Source organism: Vulpes lagopus, chromosome 13 (assembly GCF_018345385.1).
Source record: "Vulpes lagopus strain Blue_001 chromosome 13, ASM1834538v1, whole genome shotgun sequence".
In the NCBI taxonomy this organism is placed as follows: Eukaryota; Metazoa; Chordata; class Mammalia; order Carnivora; family Canidae; genus Vulpes; species Vulpes lagopus.
Window position 1 is genome coordinate 51,889,512 of NC_054836.1, and position 25,192 is coordinate 51,914,703.

Below are 25,192 nucleotides of genomic sequence, written 5' to 3' on the forward strand. Positions count from 1 at the left end.
CCCCACACTGGGGTGAGGCCATTGAGTTGGGGCTGTCCTAAGCCTAAGACACGACACTAATAACAGGTCCTAAATACACAACAAATGTAACGAGGAAGACCTATCTAGGTAGCACCTGGGAAAATACAGACCTGTCTAGGAGCACCTCGGAAAATGCGAACCAGGGGATCCCTGGGTGGCTCAGTGGTTTGGCACCTGCCTTCCACCCAGAGCCTGATCCTGGAGTCTCCGGATCGAGTCCCACATCAGGCTCCCTGCATGGAGCCTGCTTCTCCCTCTGCCTGTGTCTCTGCCTCTCTCTCTCTCATAAATAAATAAAATCTTTAAAAAAAAAAAAAGAAAAGAAAATGCAGAGCCGTCTAGGAGCACCTCGGAAAATGCAGAACACCGTGATGTTGGTATTTATAGTTCATGTTTGTTTTACCAGCTGTTAAATTCTCAGAAACCACCTCTTATCCCCGGTTGACCTCTTGGCAGGCCGACTTGTCAAAGGGCTCACTCTTGTGCAGAATTTGTGACTCACGTGACACCGAATAGCCAGATCTTTCTAGTTCCTAATAGGAGAAATACCCACACTACACTACTAACTAGACTAAAGCACAGCCTTTTTTGGGGGGGTAGGGGGCACACGGGGGCGGGGTAGAATCGCACAGCTCGATTACAGACATTGGTGACCGCTAACCTAATTAAACAGCTAAAACCTCGGAGGTGTTCCCGAGGCGGGCGTATGGGGGCGCCCGGCGGCGGCTGCACGGAAGCCGGCGGAGGTTAAGCAGGAGGCCAGCCGCGCCCCAGAGATGAGCTAAGCGGGTGGCGTGGCTCCCAGCTGGAAGCTGGCCGTCGTCACCAGGCATACTCGCTCCATTGCTCATCGCCGGGAACAACTCAGGCTATTCCGAGGCGGGGCCGCTGGGAAGTACGGGAGAGGTCACGAGTCGGGAGGCAGGAGGGAGCAGGAGCGTCCCCACCAAGGCGTACTACATTTCCCAGAGGCCAGTGCGGCAGCGAAGACTTGCTCCCTGGGCCCCGCTGGCAGATTTGCGACATGGGATTGGTAGTCAGCGTCCCTCGGCCGCCGGAGGCGGGCCTCTGGTGGGGAGATCTATAGGGATTGGCTGGTCGGCGTTCGAGTCCCGCCCACATATGGTGACGACAGGCGGCGGTCTTGCTACTTAAGGCGTCGTGGCCCACACCGCCCCGCCTTAGCTCCCGCGCTAGAGAGAAACATGTATCGTTTCCGATCACAGCTCTTCACGGGGATTTCTGCTGCTGCCACCGCCCACTCGTACCCCCGCCGCTTCTCGCCTCTGTTGTTAGCCGAAGACTCGCCTCTTAGCCGCCCGCCGCACAGACGCACGAGTAAAAAGTGCAGCTCCATCGGCTGATCCTCGCTACGTTCCGAGTTTAGGCGGCACCGGGCGTCCCACGATGCCGAAGAATAAGAAGCGGAACGCTCCCCACCGCGGTGGCAGTGGCGGCAGCGGCTCAGGGGCAGCTGCAGCGACGGCGGCGACAGCAGGTAAAGGGGTGTCCCCGCCGCCGGCATCCCGGGGGCCGGCCGGGCCAGCTATCTTCGGGCACCGTGGGATTTGTAGTTCCGTCCGTCTGGACGTAAGCGTCGGCCGGCCGCCTCTGCCTGGCTGGCGAACTACAATTCCCAGAGTGCCCTGGGGGGCGGTACCTCGCGCGATTTGGATCTGGCGTGCGAACCGAAGTCTTAGGCGCCGGCCTTGGGGGCGGGGGTGGAGGGGGGAGCGGGGCGAGTAGGTCCTGGGGCCTGAGAGTGGGTTGGGGTCCGGGGTGACGGAGTGCTGAGCGGCGGGGGCACGGTTTTCCCGAGGGCGCTAGCTCCTCGGAGCCCCCCTCTCCCCCCACGGAGGGTGGGGCCGAGCTAGGGTTTGCGGCTTGGCTGTCAGGGGGCGCCTGCGGCCCCCCGACCCCAGCCTGGGGTTCGACCCTGCCGAGGGTTCGGCGGGTTCGGCGGGGCTCCTGCGTCAGAGGCCCGGCCTCGCGCGGTGCGGCGGGGGACGCGGGGGACGCAGAGGCGCGGTGGCATCGTGGCATCCCGGTGCGCTGCCTCCTGGGGAGCCCGCGAGGCCACCTGGCGGCGGGGCGGGGCGGGGCGGGGCCGCAGTCCCAGCCCCGGCTCTGCTGCTGCCTCTAACCGGCACCTGCAGAGATCCCGCGCCCCCGACCCCACCCCCCGCAGCCCGCGGCCCGGCGACCTCCTCCCCCTCCTCCTCCTTTGTGCTGTTCTCCCGTAGGTTCTGCGCCCTGAGGCCCGGACGGGCGAGGTGTTGAGGAGCTCAGGTTGCAATTGTGGCCCCAAGTGTAGATTGTGTGTGTGTGTGTGTGTGTGTGTGTGTGTGGTCACTGCGAAGGTGAAGCTGTTCCCGGATGGGTAGGTGCTTCGATGAACTAGTGATTCTCTCCTGCTAACTCTAGGCTTAAGGAGAAGGGACTTCGAAGCGGAAAGTCCTAGGAGGCACGACCGAACTCAAATCGAGTGTTCAACCGGGTGAAATCATCCCATTTAGTAATTTTTTTTTTTTTTTTTTGGTTGAGATTTTTGCAGTTAAGCATTGGAATATTCTCAGATGTGGTCCCATGGGAGCTACTGCTGGCCGTGAGGTGTTTGTCAACACAGTCGCTAATCCGACCCTCCGAGTCATAGGCCTTCGTTCATTAGTAAACAGTCCAGTTTTTTGTTAAATATCCCTGGAAAGTGGCATTTCAAACGCTTTCCTTGGGGGATCCCTGGGTGGCTCAGCGGTTTGGCGCCCGCCTTCAGCCCAGGACCTTATCCTGGAGTCCCGGGATTGAGTCCCACGTCGGGCTCCCTGCATGGAGCCTGCTTCTCCCTCTGCCTGTGCCTCTGCCTCTCTCTCTCTCTCTCATGAATAAATAAAATCTTAAAAAAATAAATAAATAAAACGCTTTCCTTTAGGATTTATAGTAGCACGAGCACTTGTGTTCCTGCATTAAACATTGGCAATAGGAATGGGTTTGGGTTACCTACCATACTTGAAGTTTCTCCCTTTTCTTCATGTCGCTCCTTGATTGTATGCCCGCGGTACTCATGAAATTCGTTCGTGATCAAGACGTAAAATACAAAATTTGCTTGTTGCAGCATCTCATTGCTGTGTGTGAATAGGGAATACCTCTGTTCTTTTCTGTATTTCAGCTTTTCCTTCTTCGTTTTATTTTCCTTTTAAGTTTTACCTCTTGGTGGTGGAACAAACAATGATGAAACAGCAAGCCAAAGTCACGTTAAAAATTGTAACTGTGTTATTAGTGGCTTCCTCCATTTGCAAACAAACCTTTATTCCGTCTGAAGCTCCCAAGTTTCCTTCCTTCCTGGTACTAACAGAATAACCTCAGGTGGTAGTGGGGGTTGCCTTTCAAAATGTACTTCCAGGCTCTTTCCTTATCTCCCATCAGCCTTATTGCTGTTGCTTTTTTTTTTTTTTTTTTAAATATTTTCAGTGGAAAAGGTGAATTTAAACAATTTAGCATATCTAAACAAATAGAAAAGAATTCAATTAGTTTATAAAACTGTACAGGCTTTGGATATCTTTCGAAATTTAATTTGTTATCCGTGCTTCCCTCTGGTAAGTGGAGTATGCAGTGCGGTTTATTTTTTAAAATCTGAATTTGGGGGTATCCCTGGGTGGCTCGGCAGTTTGGCGCCTCCCAGGGCACGATTCTGGGGTCCCGGGATCGAGTCCCGCATCGGGCTCCCTGAATGGAGCCTGCTTCTCTGCCTGTGTCTCTGCCTCTCTCTCTCCCTCCCTCTCCCTCTGTCTCCCTCTCTCTCTCTCTCTCTGTGTGTCTATCATAAATCAATAAATAAATAATCTTTTAAAATAAATCTGAATTTGGTTCCAAGTGGCTGTATTATTCAATAAATGAATAAATGAGAAGAGATGGAAAGTTGTCACAAACTTGTGCTTTTCTAGTTGCTTACTTTGTTGGTATTTTTAAATATCTAGAAGAGTTGGGATTCAAATGAGATTTTAACATGTACAATCAAAAGATAACCAACTTTCCTTTCACTTTAGTTGATTTTCCATTTAATTCTCTTTTAAGTTAGTGAAAGGTTCTAGAAAGCTGATAAAATTGACAAGTATGCATACTTCCCATTGCACTTAATTTAAAGAAAGCATCTTTTATGAAAGAACCAAACCTTGTTAGTTAAGTAAACCTAAGAAATAAGGACTTCATGTGTCTAGAGTGCCACCTAATTAATATTACTTGAGATGGCAAGGTGGGTGACTTTGATCTAGGTATCAGGCATTCATATAGGGTCTTCTTGAGTTTTTGGCTGTTGAACTTTTCTTTCTCTGGAGTCTTGGAAACTGAAACGGAGAGAAAGGAGCTGAGTAGGAGCTCAGTATAGGAATACTCTTCTTGGCAGTTTAGAGGCAGACTGAATATGAAAAAAAATGAGTTGACTTGTGACTAGGTATTAGTAGTAGTAAACAGATGACTCTGAACTATCCCCATGACTTCAAATCATGAAGACAATGAAGATAGACCCAGAAATAGAGTATGATATCATAGGTCTTGGGTTGTTTATTCCTGCACTAAGCACTCTGATTAATACATTATGGTATCCTGGCTTCTTTATGCTTTCCTGCCTTGATTGGCAAAGTAACTCCTTTGGGATACCAAACAAATTTGAAGGCTGCTTGGCACCTTCTGTTGATTTAAAAATCAGCCAATTCTCTCTCTTGATTTTTAAAAAACTCTAAAAACCCCTAAACTTAGCAAGCTTAAACTTAGAGGATTAAAAAAATTTTTTAAAGGTAATTAAGTGCCATGAATTTTTTGAATATAGGCACCTAGTGATATTTGATGCAATCTTTGACTTTACTGATAAGGAAACTTGGGCTCAGAGGTGAATCAGGTGACCCAAAGTCACTTCGGGGGCAGAATTTGGAACTTACTTTAACTCCATGCTCAATGTAATTCATGACTGAGCATTACTTCTGTTAATATTAAATCCCCACAAGACAAAACATTACTATGGATTTATTTATTTTTAATTAATTTGAGGAAAGATTCTAGTTTTAAAAAATTTTATTTTGGGGCACTTGAGTGGCTCAGTCAGTGGAGCATACGATTCTTGGTCTTAGCGTTGTGAGTTCAAGCTCCAAGTTGGGTATAGAGATAAATCTTTTTTTTTTAATATCTTATTTTTTAGTAACGGCCCTGATGTTTTTTTTTTTTTTAATTTTCTTATTTATTTATGACAGTCACAGAGAGAGAGAGAGAGAGGCAGAGACACAGGCAGAGGGAGAAGCAGGCTCCATGCACCGGGAGCCCAACGTGGGATTCGATCCCGGGTCTCCAGGATCGCGCCCTGGGCCAAAGGCAGGCGCCAAACTGCTGCGCCACCCAGGGATCCCTCCCTGATGTTTTTAAACTGTTGGATTTGTTAACCTTTCTTTTAAAGATGAATTATCTAACAGGCTTTTATACTATATTAAAAACCAAAATTTCTATTTTACTCCTCCTCCCCTTTTAAAAAAATACTTATTTATTTGAGAGTGAGCCTACACACGTGCAAGCGAGCAAGGGGAGGGGCAGAGAGAGAGAGAGAGAATCTCAAGCTGCAGACTGTGAGCTGAGTCCAGAGCCCTACATGGGGCTTGATCCAGAGCACGTCCTGAGCTGAAATGAAGAGTTAGATGCTTAATCAACTGAGCCACCCATTGCCCCCTCCTTTTTTTCCTCTCTTAATTCAAGTTATCTTTAAAACTACTGTCTCTTAATGTCTTAGTTCTTCACACATGGTGCGTAACTTAAAAATTAACCCATTTGCCATGTTTGTGTTTGCTAAGCTCACTCTCCTTGAAAAATAAACTTTTCTTATTCTCTAATTTCACACTCTATTTCTGGATCTATTTTTGTAGTTTTCATGATTTGAAGTCATGTTTTGGAGATACTTTTTTCAACCATAATACCAGTTTTTGATACATTTCTGAAGTTGATGTATATTTATATTGTAAACAGTTGTTGGCCTGAAAAACAGGTGAATTGACTTATTTAAGAATATTTATGTTTTTTTGTAGCATAATAATCTCTTTTCTTAAATAAGGTTGGGTTTTTAGTACTGGGTTTCTGCTAAGTAAATTTAAAAATTCTCAAGTTAAATATTTGAGTATATGGCAATACAGTTAATTACTTCCACTTTCTTTTACCTAATAGGTGGCCAACATCGAAACGTTCAACCTTTTAGTGATGAGGATGCATCGATTGAGACAATGAGCCATTGCAGTGGTTACAGCGATCCTTCCAGTTTTGCTGAAGATGGTATGAGTTTTAAATTTGAATTGACAACTTTAGATAAAAGGATGTTTTAGGTAGAAGAATTTTTAGAGTTAAGGCACACTATCACTGTTCCCTGCTTGTTTTCTACTTAAATTATAATGGTTAGTTTATATTATTCCTTAGGACCAGAAGTCCTTGATGAGGAAGGAACTCAAGAAGACTTAGAGTATAAATTGAAGGGATTCATTGACTTGACCCTGGATAAAAGGTAGGAGATACTGGAAATTCTGTTCATTCTGTGTGATTCTGATCAGCCACTATGTATATTATGTGCAGTTTCCTGATTTAACAATATGTTTTTCTAAGCTTGATTTATTTACTTTGGATGTTTTAATGTTTCTTATTCCTTTGGACTTTTAATGTGGGTAGGAACATGCTACTAGAAATTAGATCGACTCAAGTTAGTCATTGTTCTAGCATAATAGCATTAAACTATATATGATTACAGTTGAAATAGATTTGTTGGATTCAAAGTTCTTCTTCAGCTAGAACAGGTAAACTTTGCTTTAAGCCTCTTTTCTGTTCATTTTGTAGCAGACAGAAAAAAGAGCAAAGCTAAATTTTCATATTTCACAGTAGTTCTAGAGCTGACTTATGATAACTAAAAAGCCCCGAAGATTCACACATGAACTCTAGACTTTTGAAGCATCAAAAAAAGTGAGCTTACTTAAATATGTCATATAGAACATGTCTTTTATGTCTTTTGTGTAATAAGATGAATTATGGATAAAAATTAAATTAAAGAAAAATGGTTAGAGCTTGATGACAGCGATAGAGGGAAAAAAAATCTACAAATCTATGAAGAGAAATTGAGGGAAATAGTGCAGTTTTTACAAGTCATTGTCTTATGGTACACTCCAAATGGATCTTCTGTTTTGTTTTAAATAGTGCGAAGACCAGGCAAGCAGCTCTTGAAGGCATTAAAAATGCACTCGCTTCGAAAATGCTTTCTGAATTGATTCTGGAACGAAGAATGACTTTGACAGACAGCATTGAGCGCTGCCTGAAGAAAGGTAACCTTTTTGAGTCAGAGGCACCAAACTAAAAAGGGATTTGCCACCTGCTTTGCAGTAATGCTTATGAAGGGAAATGGAAGACTGGCTCACTCTTTCAACTTTAGACTTGTCAAGGAATAGACAAGGAATAGACAGTTAGCATATGCCATGCTAATTCAAATTAAAAATGAGACTTGTGAGAAGTGTTGTTTTTGTTTATGTAATAAACAGCTTGAAACTTGAATTGTGGTGGATTGCCATCCTTTTTTGTATTGGAAGAGGTGATCACCATTCTCATATATAAGAAAGTCTTGAAAACCTGTGTCAGATTTTCACAAAACTTATTATTAAAGCCATTCTACTTCATTCTCCTGAAATTTAAAAAGTATTATAATCACATAGCTTATTTTCCCTTGCAGTTACTGAAAACATCAATTATACCTGTGAATGACATCATTTTTCAGGATATCCCTTAGAATATTTGAATTCTAGAATTCTGTGCTAGAAATTCTAGAATTCATATTGTTGTGATCATAGAACTTTTAAGAATGAAGAGAGACCTGAAAGGTTAAGTCTGGTATTACTGGACTTCATTCAGCTTTAGGAACCACCAAAATTAAAAAGACCTAGAGATGCCATGCCAGCATAATTATTTTGCCAAGTAAGAATATTGTGAGAATAATGACCTTCTGTCATTAGGTCTTTATTAACAAAATATTTCTAGCGCCAGAAATGTGGGAAGCACACGTGCTCTTTTAAATTGAATGAGCTTACTAGGTTATGTCCTTGTTTTTCTTATTTTACTTCAGCTGAAAGCTTTGTCATGAATGGGTATTTGGAAACCTTACATCTATTCCATCTCTCTCATTGTACAGAATAAAGGCCTAGGAAACGGGAGATTGGTCTAAGGTTATATAACTTCTTGTGGTATAGTTGATAGCAGAGCCAACTTTTTTGAGATAGTACAAAGGCTTTGATAGAGTTGTTTACATTGGAACTATTTCCTATAATGGTAGCTGGATTAGATGACCTTTAAAAACTATATTCCGATCTGTTTATTTTATAAATTTTTAATTTGTCAGGTATTCATTCGGTGTCTGCAGTTTCTGTATGGTCTTAATCCTTTATTTTTAACTTTATTGTTATTTTTTAAAGCTTCTAATTATTTATTTGTGAGAGAAAGCATACACATGCAAGTGAGAGGGGAGAGAGGAACCCAGGGCTGGATCTCACAACCCTGAGGTCATGACTGAGCCAAAATAAGGGTTGGATGCTTAACCGTCAGAGCCACCCAGGTGCTCCAAGAATCATTTATTTTTAATTCCTTGTTTGTTTATTTCAAAAAAAAAAAAAAAAATTGGAGGAGGGGAAGCCCTGAAGGCTTAGTTTACTTCATAGGCTGCATACATCTGAAATGCTTGAGCAATTAATTCAGGGACTACCTGAGCACTGTTCTGTGAGTACATGAAAGATTTGGAAGGTCAAAGCAGCTTGGAACACGTTATTTTGCTGATTTGTTACACTACTCCCTAAAGAGCAGTGTTAATCTTCATTTTACTGCTGAAGAAATATGTTTTGAGAATAAGAATTGTAAGTCATTTGGCTAATAAGTGGTAATCTAGGATTTGAGTCAGGTCTGTTTCCAGAGTTTGAGCTCACTATATTTGCAGCTCATGTCAAAGTTTAGAACATATTATGGGATTTTATAAATGATAGATGATAGTTTGGAATTGTACAAATTAGGGAAATTGCTCTTTTAATAAGTCTTCTCAAAATAATTTTTCATGGTTGCACCTTTGCTTTCTTATAGGTAAGAGTGATGAGCAGCGTGCAGCTGCAGCATTAGCATCTGTTCTTTGTATTCAATTGGGCCCTGGAATTGAAAGTGAAGAGGTTTTAAAAACTCTTGGACCAATCCTAAAGAAAATAATTTGTGATGGAACAGCTAGTATCCAGGCTAGGCAAACTGTAAGTATATAATTTTTTAAATTTCTAAACCTAGAAACCCAGATACTCAAATGAATGATCTAGGAAAGTTACATTTTTTTAAAATAGATTTTTTTTAAAGATTTTATTTATTTATTCATGAGAGATACAGAGAGAGAGAGAGAGAGGCAGAGACACAGGCAAGAGGGAGAAGCAGGCTCCATGCAGGGAGCCTGATGTGGGACTCGATCCCAGGACTCCAGGATCATGCCCTGAGCCGAAGGCAGGGGCTAAACCGCTGAGCCACCCAGGGATCCCAGAGTGAGCAGACTTAATATGACAGTTGTTTCCTTAAATTTTTTGAGATGCCACAGACCATCCCAGATAGGGCAAATTTCTATGTCTTTGCAATCAAAGGGCATACTCTGATAGGAAATACTATCTTGAGTTATTTAGGATGATTGAAGAATAATTTTGGTAGGAACTTAAATGATCTAGACAGTGTTTATTGGGTGGTTATTTTTTATTCTAAGAAATGTAATAGGTATTTAAAAAAAAATTGGCTGCTGTGGCCTATAAGTCCTTATGAAAAAGCTGAATGCTTTATTTCCATGGGTGGATTTGGGTATTAGATGTAGGAATCTGTAACTTGTGAGATACTCATCTAGTCATGTCATGGGATTTGAAAAACCTTTCATTCTCTAATTTGATATTTATCACCCATAACTTTAGATTGCGGGGTTTGTTTTTGGTGTGCTTTTGTGATTGTTACAAACATCCTTCTGGGTTTAGAAAGTGGATTTGGATCTTAATGGATCTTAAGAATCTTTATCTTAAGAATTTAATCTTAGTAGATTTGAATCTTAAGCTGCTTTCCTAAGAAGAAACCAGTTCAGGTTTAAAACTTTTTTAATACTGACTTTTCACATTAGCCTTCTCTTTAGTATTACTTAAAGTAAATGGTGTTGATCTTTGTGTCTGATAAACCCTGAAACCTTAGTGGGCTTAATAAGTTTCTTTCTTGATCATATCACTGTGTAAGTGGGCAGAGTCCGTGGGCGCCCATTCTCGGCCCTACCTTTAGGTCCTCTGTATGGCAGCTAGGATGGCTAATGGCTAGGTGGGGAAAGAAAGAAGGCAGATAGATGCTCAGGCCAGGACACATCACTTAGTGGCCCGTTGCTTGGTTTACCGACTATATAGAGGCTGGGGATAGTTAACCTGTTTCGCCATAGGCAAAGAAATAGGATTTTGGTAACTTCATAGGAATCTCTGCCCTCTAGCAGTTAGTAATCCCCAAATAGCTAATTAAACTTTTGCTCTTTACATTTTTATCCGCTCTTTTTGGATTTTCATGCAACTTTTGAATCATGTGGGATGGTAGAGGTATTTTAAAATGCTCGACAGAAAACACTTGGGTAGATATTTGTAGTGAGCCGTTAATTTTTGTTGCATGTGTGTTTGTTGTCTTTTTTTAAAAATACATTTGATGCTTGCTGTGAATTAAAAAAAATACTTGACAGTCCTCATTAGCAGAAGGAATATAGGCAGTTCTAATTGTTAAGCTACCTTTTTTTTTTCACTTAGAGGCATCAAAAGAAGAGATGTGGTTTTGCCTCTGCTGCTTGCATAGAACAAGGGTTTACAGATTGAAAGTTTTGAAAGTTGCCTTTACTGAGAATAATACCTAGACTACTTTTTAATTTTAGCTATGTTTAGTTTTTTTTAAGATTTATTTATTTATTTGTTTGTTTATTTATTTATTTATTTATGATAGACACACACAGAGAGAGAGAGAGAGAGAGGCAGAGACACAGGCAGAAGGAGAAGCAGGCTCCACGCCGAGAGCCCGATGCGGGACTCGATCCCGGGACTCCAGGACCACGCCCTGGGCCAAAGGCAGGCACCAAACTGCCGCGCCACCCAGGGATCCCCGCTATGTTTAGTTTTTACCAGGATGTAATAAGAAAATAAAATTGTGATCCCAAGCAGATTAGTGCTGCAAATGTCCTCATGATACCAGGCACTTGGGCATGTGAATGGTGACTTTAAAGACTTAATGCTTTAGTGGCACTCAGAACAGCACGAGAAAATTTAAAGTGAAGACGGAAATAGAGAATAAAAACTCACAAATTTTAAATTGTTTTCATATGATTTATTTGTTGAGAGCGGTGTTCTGAAAATTAATGGTTCTTTTTTATGTTGTAAGCAGATTGCATATAAATTTTGCTTTTTTTTTTTTAATTTGTATTCTGAGCTCCATTTTATTTGGTAACTTATACCTTGGTATGGTAGTCCTCTAGTGTAATCACTTGTTGAGCCCCCTCTTTCCCCTAACAAAAGGCAATTATAAGATTCCTGACCATTTTTCAACATATTCGGAAAAAGGTGAAATCTGAATTAATGAGATCCCTGTTTAGGTGGCAAGTTTGAGGACCTTTATTTGTTTATCTTTAAGATTTTATTTAACACAGAGAGAGAACCAGAGACTACAAGCCAGAGGGAAAGCAGAGTGGGAGAAAGAAACAGACTCCCCGCTGAGCAGAGAGCACAAGGTGGGGCTTGACCTCAGAACCCTGGGATCATGACCTGAGCCACAGGCAGATGCTTAACTGAGCCACCCAGGTGCCCCAAGGACAATTATTTAAATTTTGGGAGATTTCTTCTCCAGGTGTGCTTATTTCTTGGAAAATGATTTTTTTTAGAAGTTTTCATAATAGGGTCTATGTAAAAACAGATGAATGTAAATAGTTTTCAGTGCTTAAAAACCTATAACAAACACTGTGTTTTTAAGGTTTTTAATAGAGTAGGCTTCTCTATCTCCAATGTGCAAACTTCATCTCTGTCTTTAAATTGGAGTTGGAAGTTTGGAAAGGGTCTGTTGGGTTAATGAAGGAAGACCTAGGAGAAATTGAATAACTTTCCTAAGGTCATACTCTCAGTTTGGTAGCAGAGTTTGGCTGAAACCCATTCCCCCCCCCCCCTTTTTTTTTTAAGATTTTATTTATTCATGAGAGACACACAGAGAGAGAGGGGCAGAGACACAGGCAGAGGGAGAAGCAGGCTCCATGCAGGGAGCCCGACATGGGACTCGATCCCGGGTCTCCAGGATCACACCCTGAGCTGAAGGTGGCACTAAACCGCTCAGCCACCCGGGCTGCCCCATTTCCCCCTAACTCTTGATCCTATGTTCTTTCTCTCTTTTTATTCATTTTTTAAAAAGATTTTATTTATTTGAGAGCGAGAGAGAGCATGAGTGGGCGTGGTGTGCAGAGGGAGGGGCAGAAGCAGACTCTACCGAGCAGGAAGTCCAACACGGGACTTCATCCCAGGACCGTGGGACCATGACCTGAGCTGAAGGCAGATGCTTAACTGACTGAGCCATCCAGGCACCCCTCTCTCTTTTCATTCTATATTTGGGACCAGTGTAGTCAGTAGTTGAGAAAACTTCCACATTGAATTCTAAAAGCAAGAAGATGCAGAAATAATAAGAAAATTATAAATATTAATGTCTGTATTTACTTTTTTTTTTTTTAGTGTGCAACTTGCTTTGGTGTTTGCTGTTTTATTGCTACAGAAGACATTACTGTAAGTAGAAAACCTTGACTCTACATATTTGCACATTTCAAATTTAAGGTGGTTACCTTATTTCATGTTCCTTATTTTTATTTTTTTATTTCATGTTCTTTTACATTAGGAGCTGTATTCAACATTGGAATGTTTGGAAAATGTCTTCACCAAGTCCTATCTAAAAGAGAAAGACACTAATGTTATTTGCAACACCCCTAATACAGGTCTTCATATCAGCTCGCTTCTTGCGTGGACATTATTATTGACCATATGCCCAATCAATGAAGTGAAGAAAAAGCTCGAGATGTACGCACTCTTGGTTTCATATTTTATAAAAACAAAATTTATTGGCATAATTCGTTGTGTTCACACAGTAATGACTGTTTTTTAGGCATTTCCATAAACTTCCAAGCCTCCTCTCTTCTGATGATGTCAACATGAGAATAGCTGCTGGTGAATCTTTGGCACTTATGTTTGAATTGGCCAGAGGGATGGAGAGTGTAAGTATCTGATGCATAGAGGAAAAAGATTGTGTCGCAGGGACCATTATTCTATCTTTATCTTCATAATTAAGAATTTGATGATAACCTTGGAGTATGGCCACCTTGAGAATCAAGTGATTGCCCTGCCTCTTGGCAGTGATGATACAATAATTTTTTTTTTTTTAAGATTTTATTTATTTATTCAGGAGAGACACAGAGAGAGAAAGAGAGAGGCAGAGACATAGGCAGAGGGAGAAGCAGACTCCATCCATACAGGGAGTGCCTTGTGGGACTTGATCCTAGGACCCCAGAATCATGCCCTGGGCCGAAGGCAGCCGCTAAACTGTTGAGCCACGCTGGCGTCCCTGATACAATAATTTTAAGAGCATATACCGGTAGGGGTTGGTAGAGCAACATTTGATTATAGTTAGTTAATTACGCTCTTGCTATCTAGAGAACTCAAGTTTAGGGACACTGTTACTCATGGAGAGAGTTGTTTACTGCAGTCTGTATGGATCTGCTGGGATTTCTCAGACACAGGGCACATTAAGGTGATTGAGGCATGGATGCTTTATAATAAATGTCAAACAAATGGATGAGATACTAAATTGACATGAGTTTGAGATCCGACGAGTTTAGTCGCTGTTGTTTAACTTCTCTGAGCCAAAGCTAGGAGCAAACATGGCCCTTTGGACTAGGATGTGTGCTTTGCAGTCCCCCCCACTGTCTGTCCATGGATGTTTGTTACATCCATTTGGCTCTCAGAGGTATTTGAGTTTGTAATGGGTGATCAGCTTTACCAGTTTGCCTGGCTCTGTTCCAGGGTTAGCACTGAGTTCTGTGTTCCAGGAAACCTTTCATCTTAGGCTAACGGGGGACATTTGGTCACCCCATTTCACGTCCCCTGTTTTGAACCTTGGGTTACTTATTAGCTACATTTTAGTGGAGGAACAAAGACTATATTTCTGGAACGAAACCTTCTCTGGAGTGAAAGATGTCATTTAACAGTTAATAATTCCATTCAAGTCCTGTTTAGGAATATCTGAGAAACGTCTTTTTTAGGCTTCCCCCAGCCTCTCGCCTTTTCTTTGAAGGATAGCAGGTAGGAATGGAAAGAAGTTATTAATGCTTTCAGTAGCAAATGAATCTGCTTATTTGAGAAATTGGACTAAAGTTTAGCAATCAATCTAATTTTATTGAGCTAGTTAATGGCTCCTTAACCTCAAGGCATAGAAGCCAGATGTCCCAATTTTTTAATCTTCTGTTTTTCTACTGGCTAGAAATGGTAATTTCTTCTCTTTTTCCTTTGAAGTGTATCTTAAAAGTAAAGTGATAGTGCAGTTTAAATGATACATGTTGAATTTTTTAAAAATTTCATAAACATACATTTATTATTGCCCATGTATTGTACATTCTCTGGGTTTAATAAATCATATAAGATAGCTAGGAGAACTCTGATCAAATTAAACATGTTTGGATAAGTCCTTGTCTAAGGACAAAAATGAATGGATTACAAAACAGAACCTAGTGTTTTGTTTGCTATTTTTGTTAAGCTTTTTCAAAGGAGCCAGTGTGTGGTGGTGGTGGTGGGAGTAGTTATAGGGTGTTCAAAAAATTAATTAAACCAAGTGTTCATGTATATATAGGCTCATTTAAATTAGGGTTTTGGTAGCAAATTCATAGCATTGAAATATTCAGAGCCTTTTGCTAACATAGTTTTAAGTGGATATGAGGAATTAGGAGTTGTTTGTGAGAGCTCTCTAGTTCATTATGCATATTTGTTCTGTAACCAAACTCTGCGTCACTCTCCCAAGTTCAAATCTCTTTTTCCACCCTTACTAGTTGGATGATGTTGAGCAACTTCTCTATGCCTCAGTATCAGTATATTTAAGATGGAGAATAAAATAGTAACTACCTCATGGGGTTGTTGAGAACATAGGATAGATACAGTGTAAGCGGTAGCTATTATTGTAACACATTAAAGTGAGGATTATGTCCCCCTCTTTGGCAGTCATCTTTTAGTAGTGGCCTTTTAGGAGCTCTCTAAGATAATCTGTAATAAGATAGACTATTTACCGGGCAGAGTTAACAGACTATTTACCAGGCAGCCACATAACATACTGACTCAGGAAAATATACCAAAATATAGTATAGACAGACCTTCCCCAATTCCTTTTTTATCCCCCACCTAACCTGCGACAGGGGAGGTGCTGCAGGAAGGAGGCCGACCGCACACACCCTTGTGTGTTAATGATTACGCTATTTTCTTTTTATTATTGCTAAGAGTTAAGGTGTGTGTCTCCGAGAGCCCGGTTTTCATTTGTCCCTGGGTGAATAGTTTTACTGTAGAGTTATCCTAAACTCCAATAAATTGGCTTTTGGTTGCTATTTTATGGACTATTTTTTATGTTTTACATTTTCTTTTTAATGCCCAAAAAGGTTATGGAGAAATTTCCCTACAGTACTTAACATTTATTTTTCCAAGTTAGTGCTGTATTGAACTCAGTGATTCAGACTGTAAAACTAGATTGAGTTTTACTGATTGCAGGGGTCATTTACAGTGGGATTTTTCAACTGTGCATGTTGATATATTATTGGGCTGGATAATTTTTTGTTGGAGGGAGTCAAACCAAGGTAGTAGCAAATAGTAATATATTTCGTGGCTTCTCTTCAAAGGGGATTAAAATATTTTCTCTTAGCTTGAGTAATTTAATTACTTGAGTTGTGCACTTGATTTAAAGATTTTTTAGAAATGAGGGTGCTTTAGGCATTACTGATAGCTTGTACTTTTAGAATAAGAATATTTGGAATCCTGGGGATGTGTGCTTTGGGGACTGAAGAGTGCCAAAGAATAGAAGCTGTTATGGTATTTGTGGTATCTTCACTGAACTTTGAAATCTCAGAAATGTCTTGGATATGGTAGGAGCACAATAAGCATTTGTTGAATGTGTCTGGATATACTTGGGAGGGGAATGTTAATTGTTTAGTGGGAGTATATCATCTTGTAGTCAGCATTTCTGGATTAAAATTTTTGCATGATATTATAAATGCGTTAATGTGTGCCTGTATGCCAAGATCTCTAAAGAGCTCAGAGATAACGTGGTGCTTTTACCCCTGCTAGGTATTCTTTGTTAGCTAGGAAAGGTTGGGGGTGGAAAAGAACCCAAATAACGAACTAAACAAAATTGTTTTTCCTGACCAGGACTTTTTTTATGAAGACATGGAGTCTTTGACTCAGATGCTTAGGGCTTTGGCTACAGATGGAAACAAGCACCGTGCCAAAGTGGACAAGAGAAAGCAGCGGTCAGTGTTCAGAGACATCCTGAGGGCAGTGGAGGTAGGTCTCTTAATGCTCTCTCTAATGGCTACTCCTTTTTTTTTTTTTTTTTTTTTTTTTTTAAAGTAGACTCCATGCCCACTATGAGGCTTGTACTCATCATGACCTTGAGATCAAGAGTCATTATGCTTCACCAACTGAGCCAGCTAGGCGCCTGCTACTCATTTTGAAATGAGATTGTTTTAGGCCAACCTGGACAATTGGGTCATTTTTTTTTTTTTTTTTTAATTTTACCTTTCATCAGAATAATTTTCTCATTTTAAACCTGGAGTAGGTTTTTAACACAGACATAAAGACAGCTTTTTTTTTTTTTTTTTTTAAAGATTTTATTTATTTATTCACGAGAGACTCAGAGGCAGAGACACAGGCAGAGGGAGAAGCAGGCTCCATGCAGGGAGCCCGATGTGGGACTCGATCCTGGATCTCAGGATCATGCCCTGAGCCAAAGGCAGACGCTCAGTGCTGAGCCACCCAGGTGTCCCAACAACTTTTTTGTTTTTTTAAACTAAGGAAAATTTAATTCTGACACATAAAGGTACTTTTTTTTTTAATGTTAAAAAATAAGATTCATAGTTTACAAAAGTGTATTTCAGGTGGTTGTACTTGCTATCATTTAAGCTGTGGTACTTAGCACATACATACTAAGTACAGTGCTTTTTATGGATGGTAAATTATTGTCTACCCCTCAGAACTTTTAAGGAAAGACATTTGTATTCTCCCTAGGAAGCCTAGGTGCTAAAAACTGAAATAACAAAGCAGCGTTTATTTTTTTTAATATTCTTTTTTTTTTTTTTTTAGATTTTATTTATTCATGAGAGACACAGAGAGAGGGGTAGAGACATAGGCAGAGGAAGAAGCAGGCTTCTTGCAGGAAGCCCAATGTGGGACTCAATCCCAGGACCTCAGGATCACTACCTGAGCCAAAAGCAGATGCTTAATCACTGAGCCACTCAGGGATCCCAAACCCAGTGTTTAAATAAGGGTTTAAAATCATCTGATGCTTGAGAACCTTGTACAGTGTTCTAACCTGTTTCTATCTGCCTGGCAAAGAAATTGATTTAGAAACCTTCAGGTATTTGAACAGAATGCATGGTTAAAAGGAACTGTAGGATAAGGGCAGTTTTACTCTGGAGAATATCAAATTTTTTGTTTGTTTTGTTGGCCAGGTAAGAAATATTTCTTGGATATAAAGAATAAATATCTGGGGTTCTTGCTGTATCTGATAGAGCAGTTCATTTAAGAATGTCACCAAAGAGTCATTAACTTGACGTGTATATGAAAATTTAGAATGGGAATTTAAAATAAAGATGCTAAGGCTTCATTCAGGTGCAGTTTTGAAATGTTGCAGTGATTCTCATACATAGCCTGCTTAAGAACTACTTTCTTCTAAAGCCTGGGGTATAAAATAGTTTAGAGATCTTCTGGGATCTAAACATTTTGGTTAACTCTAACTCTCATTTCATTACAGTAATATTGTATATTTACTCTGGTTTTTATAATGTAAAAAACAAAACAAAATCCCCAAACTTGAGCAGACATCTATATTAACAATTGATCCCTTTGGTTTTAAAATTTTAGTGTGGCTGTATCCCCAAATTAAGCTGTTTTCTTGAATAATTACAAACTACGCCTCTCTGGAATGTTGCCTCTAAAGAGAAGATAATGGTGTGTTGTGGGTTTTCTGGATTAGACCTGACGTCACATTTTCTGTCTGGATGCATCCTCTCTGGATAATAGATTTTTTTTAAGAGTCAAAACAGGATGTGAGCTGATCCTGTGACAAACCCCTCAGCCTAAGCCACCCACAGCACACGGCACTGATTTTTCGTAGAAAGACACATACCAGATCTCCGTGTCCACCAGCTCTAACAGGTCTCTGTGTGCCTGTCGCTCTTGCCCAGCACCACTCAGTGAAAGCGTTTTCTTGGCCTTGTGATTCTGACCTGTGGTGCTCTCCCTCCCAGGCCTTATGCACCCTCTCCTCTCCATCTCGGGATTTCTGCTTCTCCCCTTCCATTTGACTGGCTTCCCTGTGCTCTGCCTCAGTGCACCTGCCAATGAAAGGTCTGTCCTCACAGCCTTGCTGAGTGTTCTTGTTTCTTTGCTTAGAGGAGAATTTTCCCTTTTAGGTGTAGTTATTGGTGCTTTTATCATTTCTTTTCCTCCAGAAATCTTTCTTTAAGCTCATGTATTTCTTAAATCAGCAAGCAATATGTTAGGTCCCTTGACATTCAGTTTTCTTATTTCATTTCCATTATAATACTTAAGCAACAGAATTGTGTTTTTAAGGAAAAACAGACTAAAGACATAGTTAAAGATCAGTAAGTAGCATAGCTGGAATTTGAACCTACCGTGCTGTCTTTCAACTGGGTCAGTGCTGCTGATAGGGCAAGGGACAAAGAATCAAAGTGTCAGTGGGCTTTGTCAGGTAGGTCATTGGTAATGACCTTTGTAAGTGCAGCTTCAGCAGAGTGATGGCAGAAAAGCATGATTGAAGGGAATTGAAGAGTGAATGGAAGTGAAGAAATGGGAGATGGTCTTTTTTTCTTTTTTTTTAAGATTTTATTTATTTATTATTGAGAGAGAGGCAGGCAGGCAGAGGGAGAAGCGGGCTCCATGCAGGGAGCCCGACGTGGGACTCAATCCCGGGTCTCTAGGATCACACCCCGGGCTGAAGGTGGCGCTAAACCACTGAGCCACCCCGGCTGCCCGGGAGATGGTCTTTTGAAAAATGGATTGTAATTGAAAGGGGAAGAGAGTTGATCAGTGGACTGGGGGGAGGGTTTGTTATTTTGTCTTGTTGAAGATGCTGGATCAGTTTATGGGAGAAGGAACCCATGGAGAAGGGAGCATTTGAAAATATAAACGAAAGATTGAGAGTGTGATGTAAACAGTATGATCTGCCTTGAACTGGAGAGGTTTAGGAGAGGAGTGGGTAAGGGTGCGGATGAGTTAGGAGGGAGTTCTTTCCTGGTGTGTTAGTATTTTCTGAAATACGGACGGCTGAAATAGTAGAACCCTTGTGGGTTTCTTTGAACTGTTGTGACAGACCAGGCAGTGTCTGAGGCTCACAGGTTTATCTCACACATCTAACAACTGTGGTACAGGCAGGGAAAGCCCCACCTGACAAGCAGGGGAATAGACCCAAAGCAGTTAAATTACTTACCAAATTGACAAGCCGGCAAGTTGTTAAGTCTAGAGTTCACGTTCTTTTCTCCCATATTACATGCCGTGTCTGCCGACAAAGAAAGGAGCTAGATAGATGTGGGGAAAGCAGTTGGTGTGCTCAGGTTCCATCTCCTTTCTCCCGTCCCTGTGGTGATCCACTGTTCGCTACCTGCTTTCTCTTCCATAGTCCTCATTCATCAAACAATGGAGCGGCCAGGTCTTTTTCATCCCAGGTTCTGCCCCTATTCTGGGTGACTCCTCTGTGTTTTGAAAAACCCTATTCTGTATTTGGTACAATGATCTTTACATTTTCTCTATTTCCATTCACTTGATTCCCTCTCAGAAATTATCTTCTGGCAAAATTTTTCCATCTCTAAAGTCTTAAACTCAGTTCCCTCTCCTTTTCTCCCTCCCTCCCTCCTTATTGTTAGAGAGTGAAAGCACGAATGAGCACAAGCAGAATGTGAGAGGGAGAGGGAGAAGCAGACTTCCCAGCCCATGCGGGGCTTGATCCCAGGACCCCAGGATCATCACCTGAGCTGAAGGCAGACGCTTAACCGACTGAGCCACCCAGGGATGCCCCCTCTCATTTTCTTAGTCAGCCTGCTCTTAGACCCTTGGAGTCGTCTAGTTGGTGGTCCTTTATTTTTTGGTTGGTGTCTTAACCCCATTTGTCTTCTCTTGATCCCTGCTTCCCCTCAGTACCATCGCTGGCATGTGGGGACATCTTGTCTTCTGACTTGTCTTGCAACCTCCTCCTCCTCCCTCCCCATCTCACCCCCCATTGGCAGATCAGTACAGATATCTGATTTTTTTCCTTCAAGTTTATTTATCAAGTGCTCTTGAAATTTAAAGACATTCACAACAATGTGGTTTTGCCAGTATTATTTATCTGAACTCAGTTGTGCCAAGTCTATGACAACTTGGCAAGTTTTAGTACTTTCTAGTCTATTCACATCTCAGGGATGGAGGTATCAGGTTTAAATCATCTTTTCTTACCTCAGCATGTAAATGTGTCTATTTAGAAATTATATTTATGTATCTCTTCAAGCCATCTTAATTCCTCTTAAAATTTTGGTTCTTTTGTTGGCTAGGAACGGGATTTTCCAACAGAAACTGTTAAATTTGGTCCTGAACGAATGTATATTGATTGCTGGGTCAAAAAACACACCTATGACACCTTTAAGGAAGTTCTTGGATCAGGGATGCAGTATCATTTGCAGGTGAGAGAGTGACTTCTCTGTGTGTTTGCTTTTAAATTAGGGAGCACTTGACGGGATAAGCACGGGGTGTTATGCTATATGTTGGCAAATCGAACTCTGATAAAAAAATATACAAAAAAAATGAGAGCAGTTTTAAATGTAGTTCTCTTAATGGGCTTTTGAAGTTAGTTGGTTGTGCAGAATGCTTTCAGCAGGATACAGACTACAATCTATTATTTATTTATTTATTTATTTATTTTTAAAGATTTTATTCATGAGAGACATTTTTTTAAAAGTAGAGTTGAGTAAATATGAAACTGTTCTTTTTGTATTGTATAAATCGGGTGGAGCATCTATAAATTTAGTAGAGCACTGTTGCTTTCCTCATAACTTTGTTGAATTTGAGGCATCAGAAACAATTTAGTCTTAGAATCAAAGTAAGTGACCTGAGTGCTTATTTATAAACTCCACATAACTTCCGTTAATCAGATTTCACTGTGTAATAAAAAAAGAGCTGGTATTTAATAATGTGCCTTATTTTCTTTCTGTTTTACCGAAGTCCAATGAATTCCTTCGTAATGTATTTGAGCTTGGACCCCCGGTGATGCTTGATGCTGCAACACTTAAAACAATGAAGATCTCTCGTTTTGAAAGGGTAGGTTTTGTTTTTGTTCTCCTCAAAACTAAATGCATCGAAGAAAAGCAGAGCCAAAGCTTTGATTCTCCCGGGTGTGTGTGTGTGTGTGTGGGTGGGGTGATAGGTATTTAGTGGAGTCTGGGCTTACAGTGCTTCATGCTGTATCAGATACAGAACAGCGGTATTAAAATTGTAGAAACTTTACTGCGTCTAGAGTATGGAGGGGTGGTAATGAATAATTTTATCCATAATCCCATTAACGTAGAAATTCTCTCCCTTTCTTGTTCTTGTTTCTTGTTAGCCTTTTATATTTAAGAATAAGTCCATAGTGCTTTTATATCTGACAACTAAACCTACTTAATAAGTACCAGATTCATTTTGCAAGTTAAGGAAACATGTGCTCAGAGAATTTGTAACATTCCTCAAAATTTCCCTTAACATTTCAATATTCTTAATTATATTTTTATGTTTTTACCGAGGTGAAATTCGTGTAACATGAACCATTTTAAAGTGTACAATTCAGAGCATTAAATACACTCAACAATGTTTTGCAACTGTCTGTCTAGTTTCAAAATATTTTCATCGCCAGGAAAGGAAACCTAAACCCTTTAAGCATTCACTTCCCATTCTCTCTCCCACTTCCCCCCCAGCTGCTGTCAGCCGCTAGTGTGCTTTCTGTCTCTGCATTTACCTATTTTGGATATTTCTTTTTTTTTTTTTTTTTTTTTTTTTTTAAATTGACTTTTTTTTTTTTTTTTAATTTTTTTTTTTTTTTTTATTTATGATAGTCACAGAGAGAGAGAGAGAGAGGCAGAGACACAGGCGGAGGGAGAAGCAGGCTCCATGCACCGGGAGCCTGACGTGGGATTCGATCCCGGTTCTCCAGGATCGCGCCCTGGGCCAAAGGCAGGCGCCAAACCGCTGCGCCACCCAGGGATCCCTATTTTGGATATTTCTTATGAATAGACTCATGTATCGTGTGACCTATTGTTGGCTTTTTTCATTGCGCGTAAGGTTGCCAAGGGTCATCCATGTTCTAGCGCACACCAGTACTTCAGTCCTTTTTGTGGCTGAATGAAACCCCATTGTGTGGCTGACACCACATGATTATCCAGTCATCCATCCATTGATGGACATTTAGCTTGTGTCCAGTTTTGGGCCATTGTGAATAGTGCTGCTAGGAACATTTGCGTACACGTTTTTGTTAGAACCGCTGTCCTCAGTTCTTCTAGGTTTATACCTAGGAGCAGAGTTGCGGGGTCATATGGTAGTTCTGTGTTTAACTTTTTAAGGAACTGTTTTCTATAGGGACTGATTTTGCATTGCGACCAGCAGTATATGAGTATTCCAATTTCTATGTCCTTATCAGCACTTGTATTGTGCCTTTTTTGTTTTTGTTTTAAATTATAGCCATATTAGTGGGTGTGAAGTGCAACATTTTTGTATATATATGTACATATATATATAATTTTTTAATATATACATATAAAACTTTTTTAAAGAATTTGCTTGTTTGAAAGAGTGAGCTCAGGAGCGTGTGAGTTGGGGGAAGGGCAGAGGCAGAGACTCCCAAGCGGACTCCACCCTGAGCAAGAAGCCCAATGCCAGGCTCGATCTCATAATCCTGAGCCAAAACCAAGAGTAGGAGCTTCACTGACTGTGCCACCCGGGTGCTCCTGAAGTGCTTAATTAGATTTATAGACTTTTTATAGTTAATCATTTTCATGGCCATGTAATTGATTGTTGGGTATTTTAATATTAGTATCTTTACATACTATTTCTCTTTTGAATTTTTTCTCTTCACATGGGGATATAGGGCTGGATTACTACTTTTTGATATGTACTGCCAAATTACCTTCTAAAGTTATTCTATCATTTTGAATTGTTTCTAGTAATGAACAAAGGCACATAGCAATTACACACATTCTTGACAGCATTGAATTTTAGGATTTAAAAAATTTGTTTAATTGGCATGGAGATGGAAGCTTATTGCTTTTTTCCATATTCTTTTAATTAATTGGATATTTTGTTCACTTTGGTTCATGATTTGTTTTTTCTTTGATCAGATGAAATGTTGATGCATTTTTTTTAACTTTTTGTTGGAATTTTCTTGGTATTTTACATATTTGATTAATATTTTTTCTTAATACAGAATAGCTATCATCTATTATGTGTTTTCCCCCTTGTTCTTTTTGCGTATGTGTTTTATAAACATTTAAAAAATTGATAAAGTTGAGTTAGCTCATTTCTTTCCTGTGATTTTTGTTCATCCTTTTCTTTATCAGGATACCTTAAGGTTTAGTGATCCACATGTGTTTTCCTTTCCTCCATTTCAGCACCTGTATAACTCTGCAGCCTTCAAAGCTCGAACAAAAGCTCGAAGCAAATGTCGAGATAAGAGAGCAGATGTTGGAGAATTCTTCTAGATTTTCAGCACTTAAAGACCACTTTCTAATATATTTTTTTTTAATTTCTAATGTATTTAAACTAGAGACAGTTTATATCTTGGGTCAACATAGATAGCTTTTGTAGCAGGGGTTATATTATAATTTAATGTACAATATTGCAAATGGTGAGTTCTGATTATTAAATATTCTCTGTAAATCATTAAACATCAATAAAGTGTAATGTTTGGGCCTTTTCTATTTATGAGAGAACAAAAATACAGTATTTCACAATGAGGAAAACTATTACTCAAGGCTAAATTTCTTGATTGTGGTTGTCCAAAAATATTGATTATAGTGGTGTAAATATACGAGGCATTTAACTTAAGATGTTAGGCAAGTTCTGAATACAGTTATGGGAGCTAGTTCTTCTGGAAAAGCTGCTATATTTTAATTTTTAAATGGAACCTAATTTAATTTTGTCACTGGGATCAACAGAATTACACCACGAGACCTTACAGCTGCACTTCAAGGTCATTCAGTCCAGCTATTGGGAGTTCATGAAGAATTAGCATACGCCAGAAAGGCTGCTAACCTTGACCTCTAAGGGTACTAACACATTTTATCTGCTATATTCTTGTATTTTGAAATAAAGATTTTTCACATAAGAAGTGCTTCTTTTCTAATAGAAACAGTTACGAGTTTCAAGTAGAGTTCACAGTGACCAATCTAGATAGGGAGGGAGACAAAACTTGCTTTGTATATTTGGATGCATAAGAATAAATGAAAAAAATGTAGCCATGTCACCGGGAGTAGTACTGTAGAATAATAGTGTAGTATATCATTGGGATTCTAGTTACTGATTTCTTTGGTATTAGTGTAGAAAACAGTAATAAGAGGGCGGGTGAAGCATGTACACTGTAGAGAAGAACCCAAGTCAGTGAAGGTGCTTCCCAAACTAGCGTTCTTCCTCTTTCTCCTCCTCAACACCTCCTGGGAAGTCTGATGTGACCCCTCCCTGCACGCGTGGTGGCCTGTGGAGTCGCTCTTGCCTCTGGGAGTCTGCATCCCATCCCTCAGCTCCGGTGCCGTTGAAGACCACTTTGGAATCCAGAACTTGAGTCCGCGTGCTTTCACCTCCTTGTACTCCCAGGT

General features: G+C 40.5%; 1 protein-coding gene across 1 annotated transcript; it reads left to right on the top strand.

Moving 5' to 3' along the window:
- Positions 1-962: 962 nt before the first annotated feature.
- Positions 963-24,705, top strand: IFRD1 (interferon related developmental regulator 1). The gene is made up of 12 exons (XM_041728022.1): positions 963-1,519; positions 6,214-6,318; positions 6,460-6,544; positions 7,225-7,349; positions 9,142-9,299; positions 12,795-12,845; positions 12,955-13,133; positions 13,219-13,327; positions 16,512-16,646; positions 20,909-21,037; positions 21,576-21,671; positions 23,990-24,705. Exons 1-12 carry the CDS (start codon positions 1,429-1,431, stop codon positions 24,077-24,079), a joined length of 1,353 nt encoding a protein of 450 aa, XP_041583956.1. The 5' UTR covers positions 963-1,428; the 3' UTR covers positions 24,080-24,705.
- The last annotated feature ends 487 nt before the right edge of the window (positions 24,706-25,192 follow it).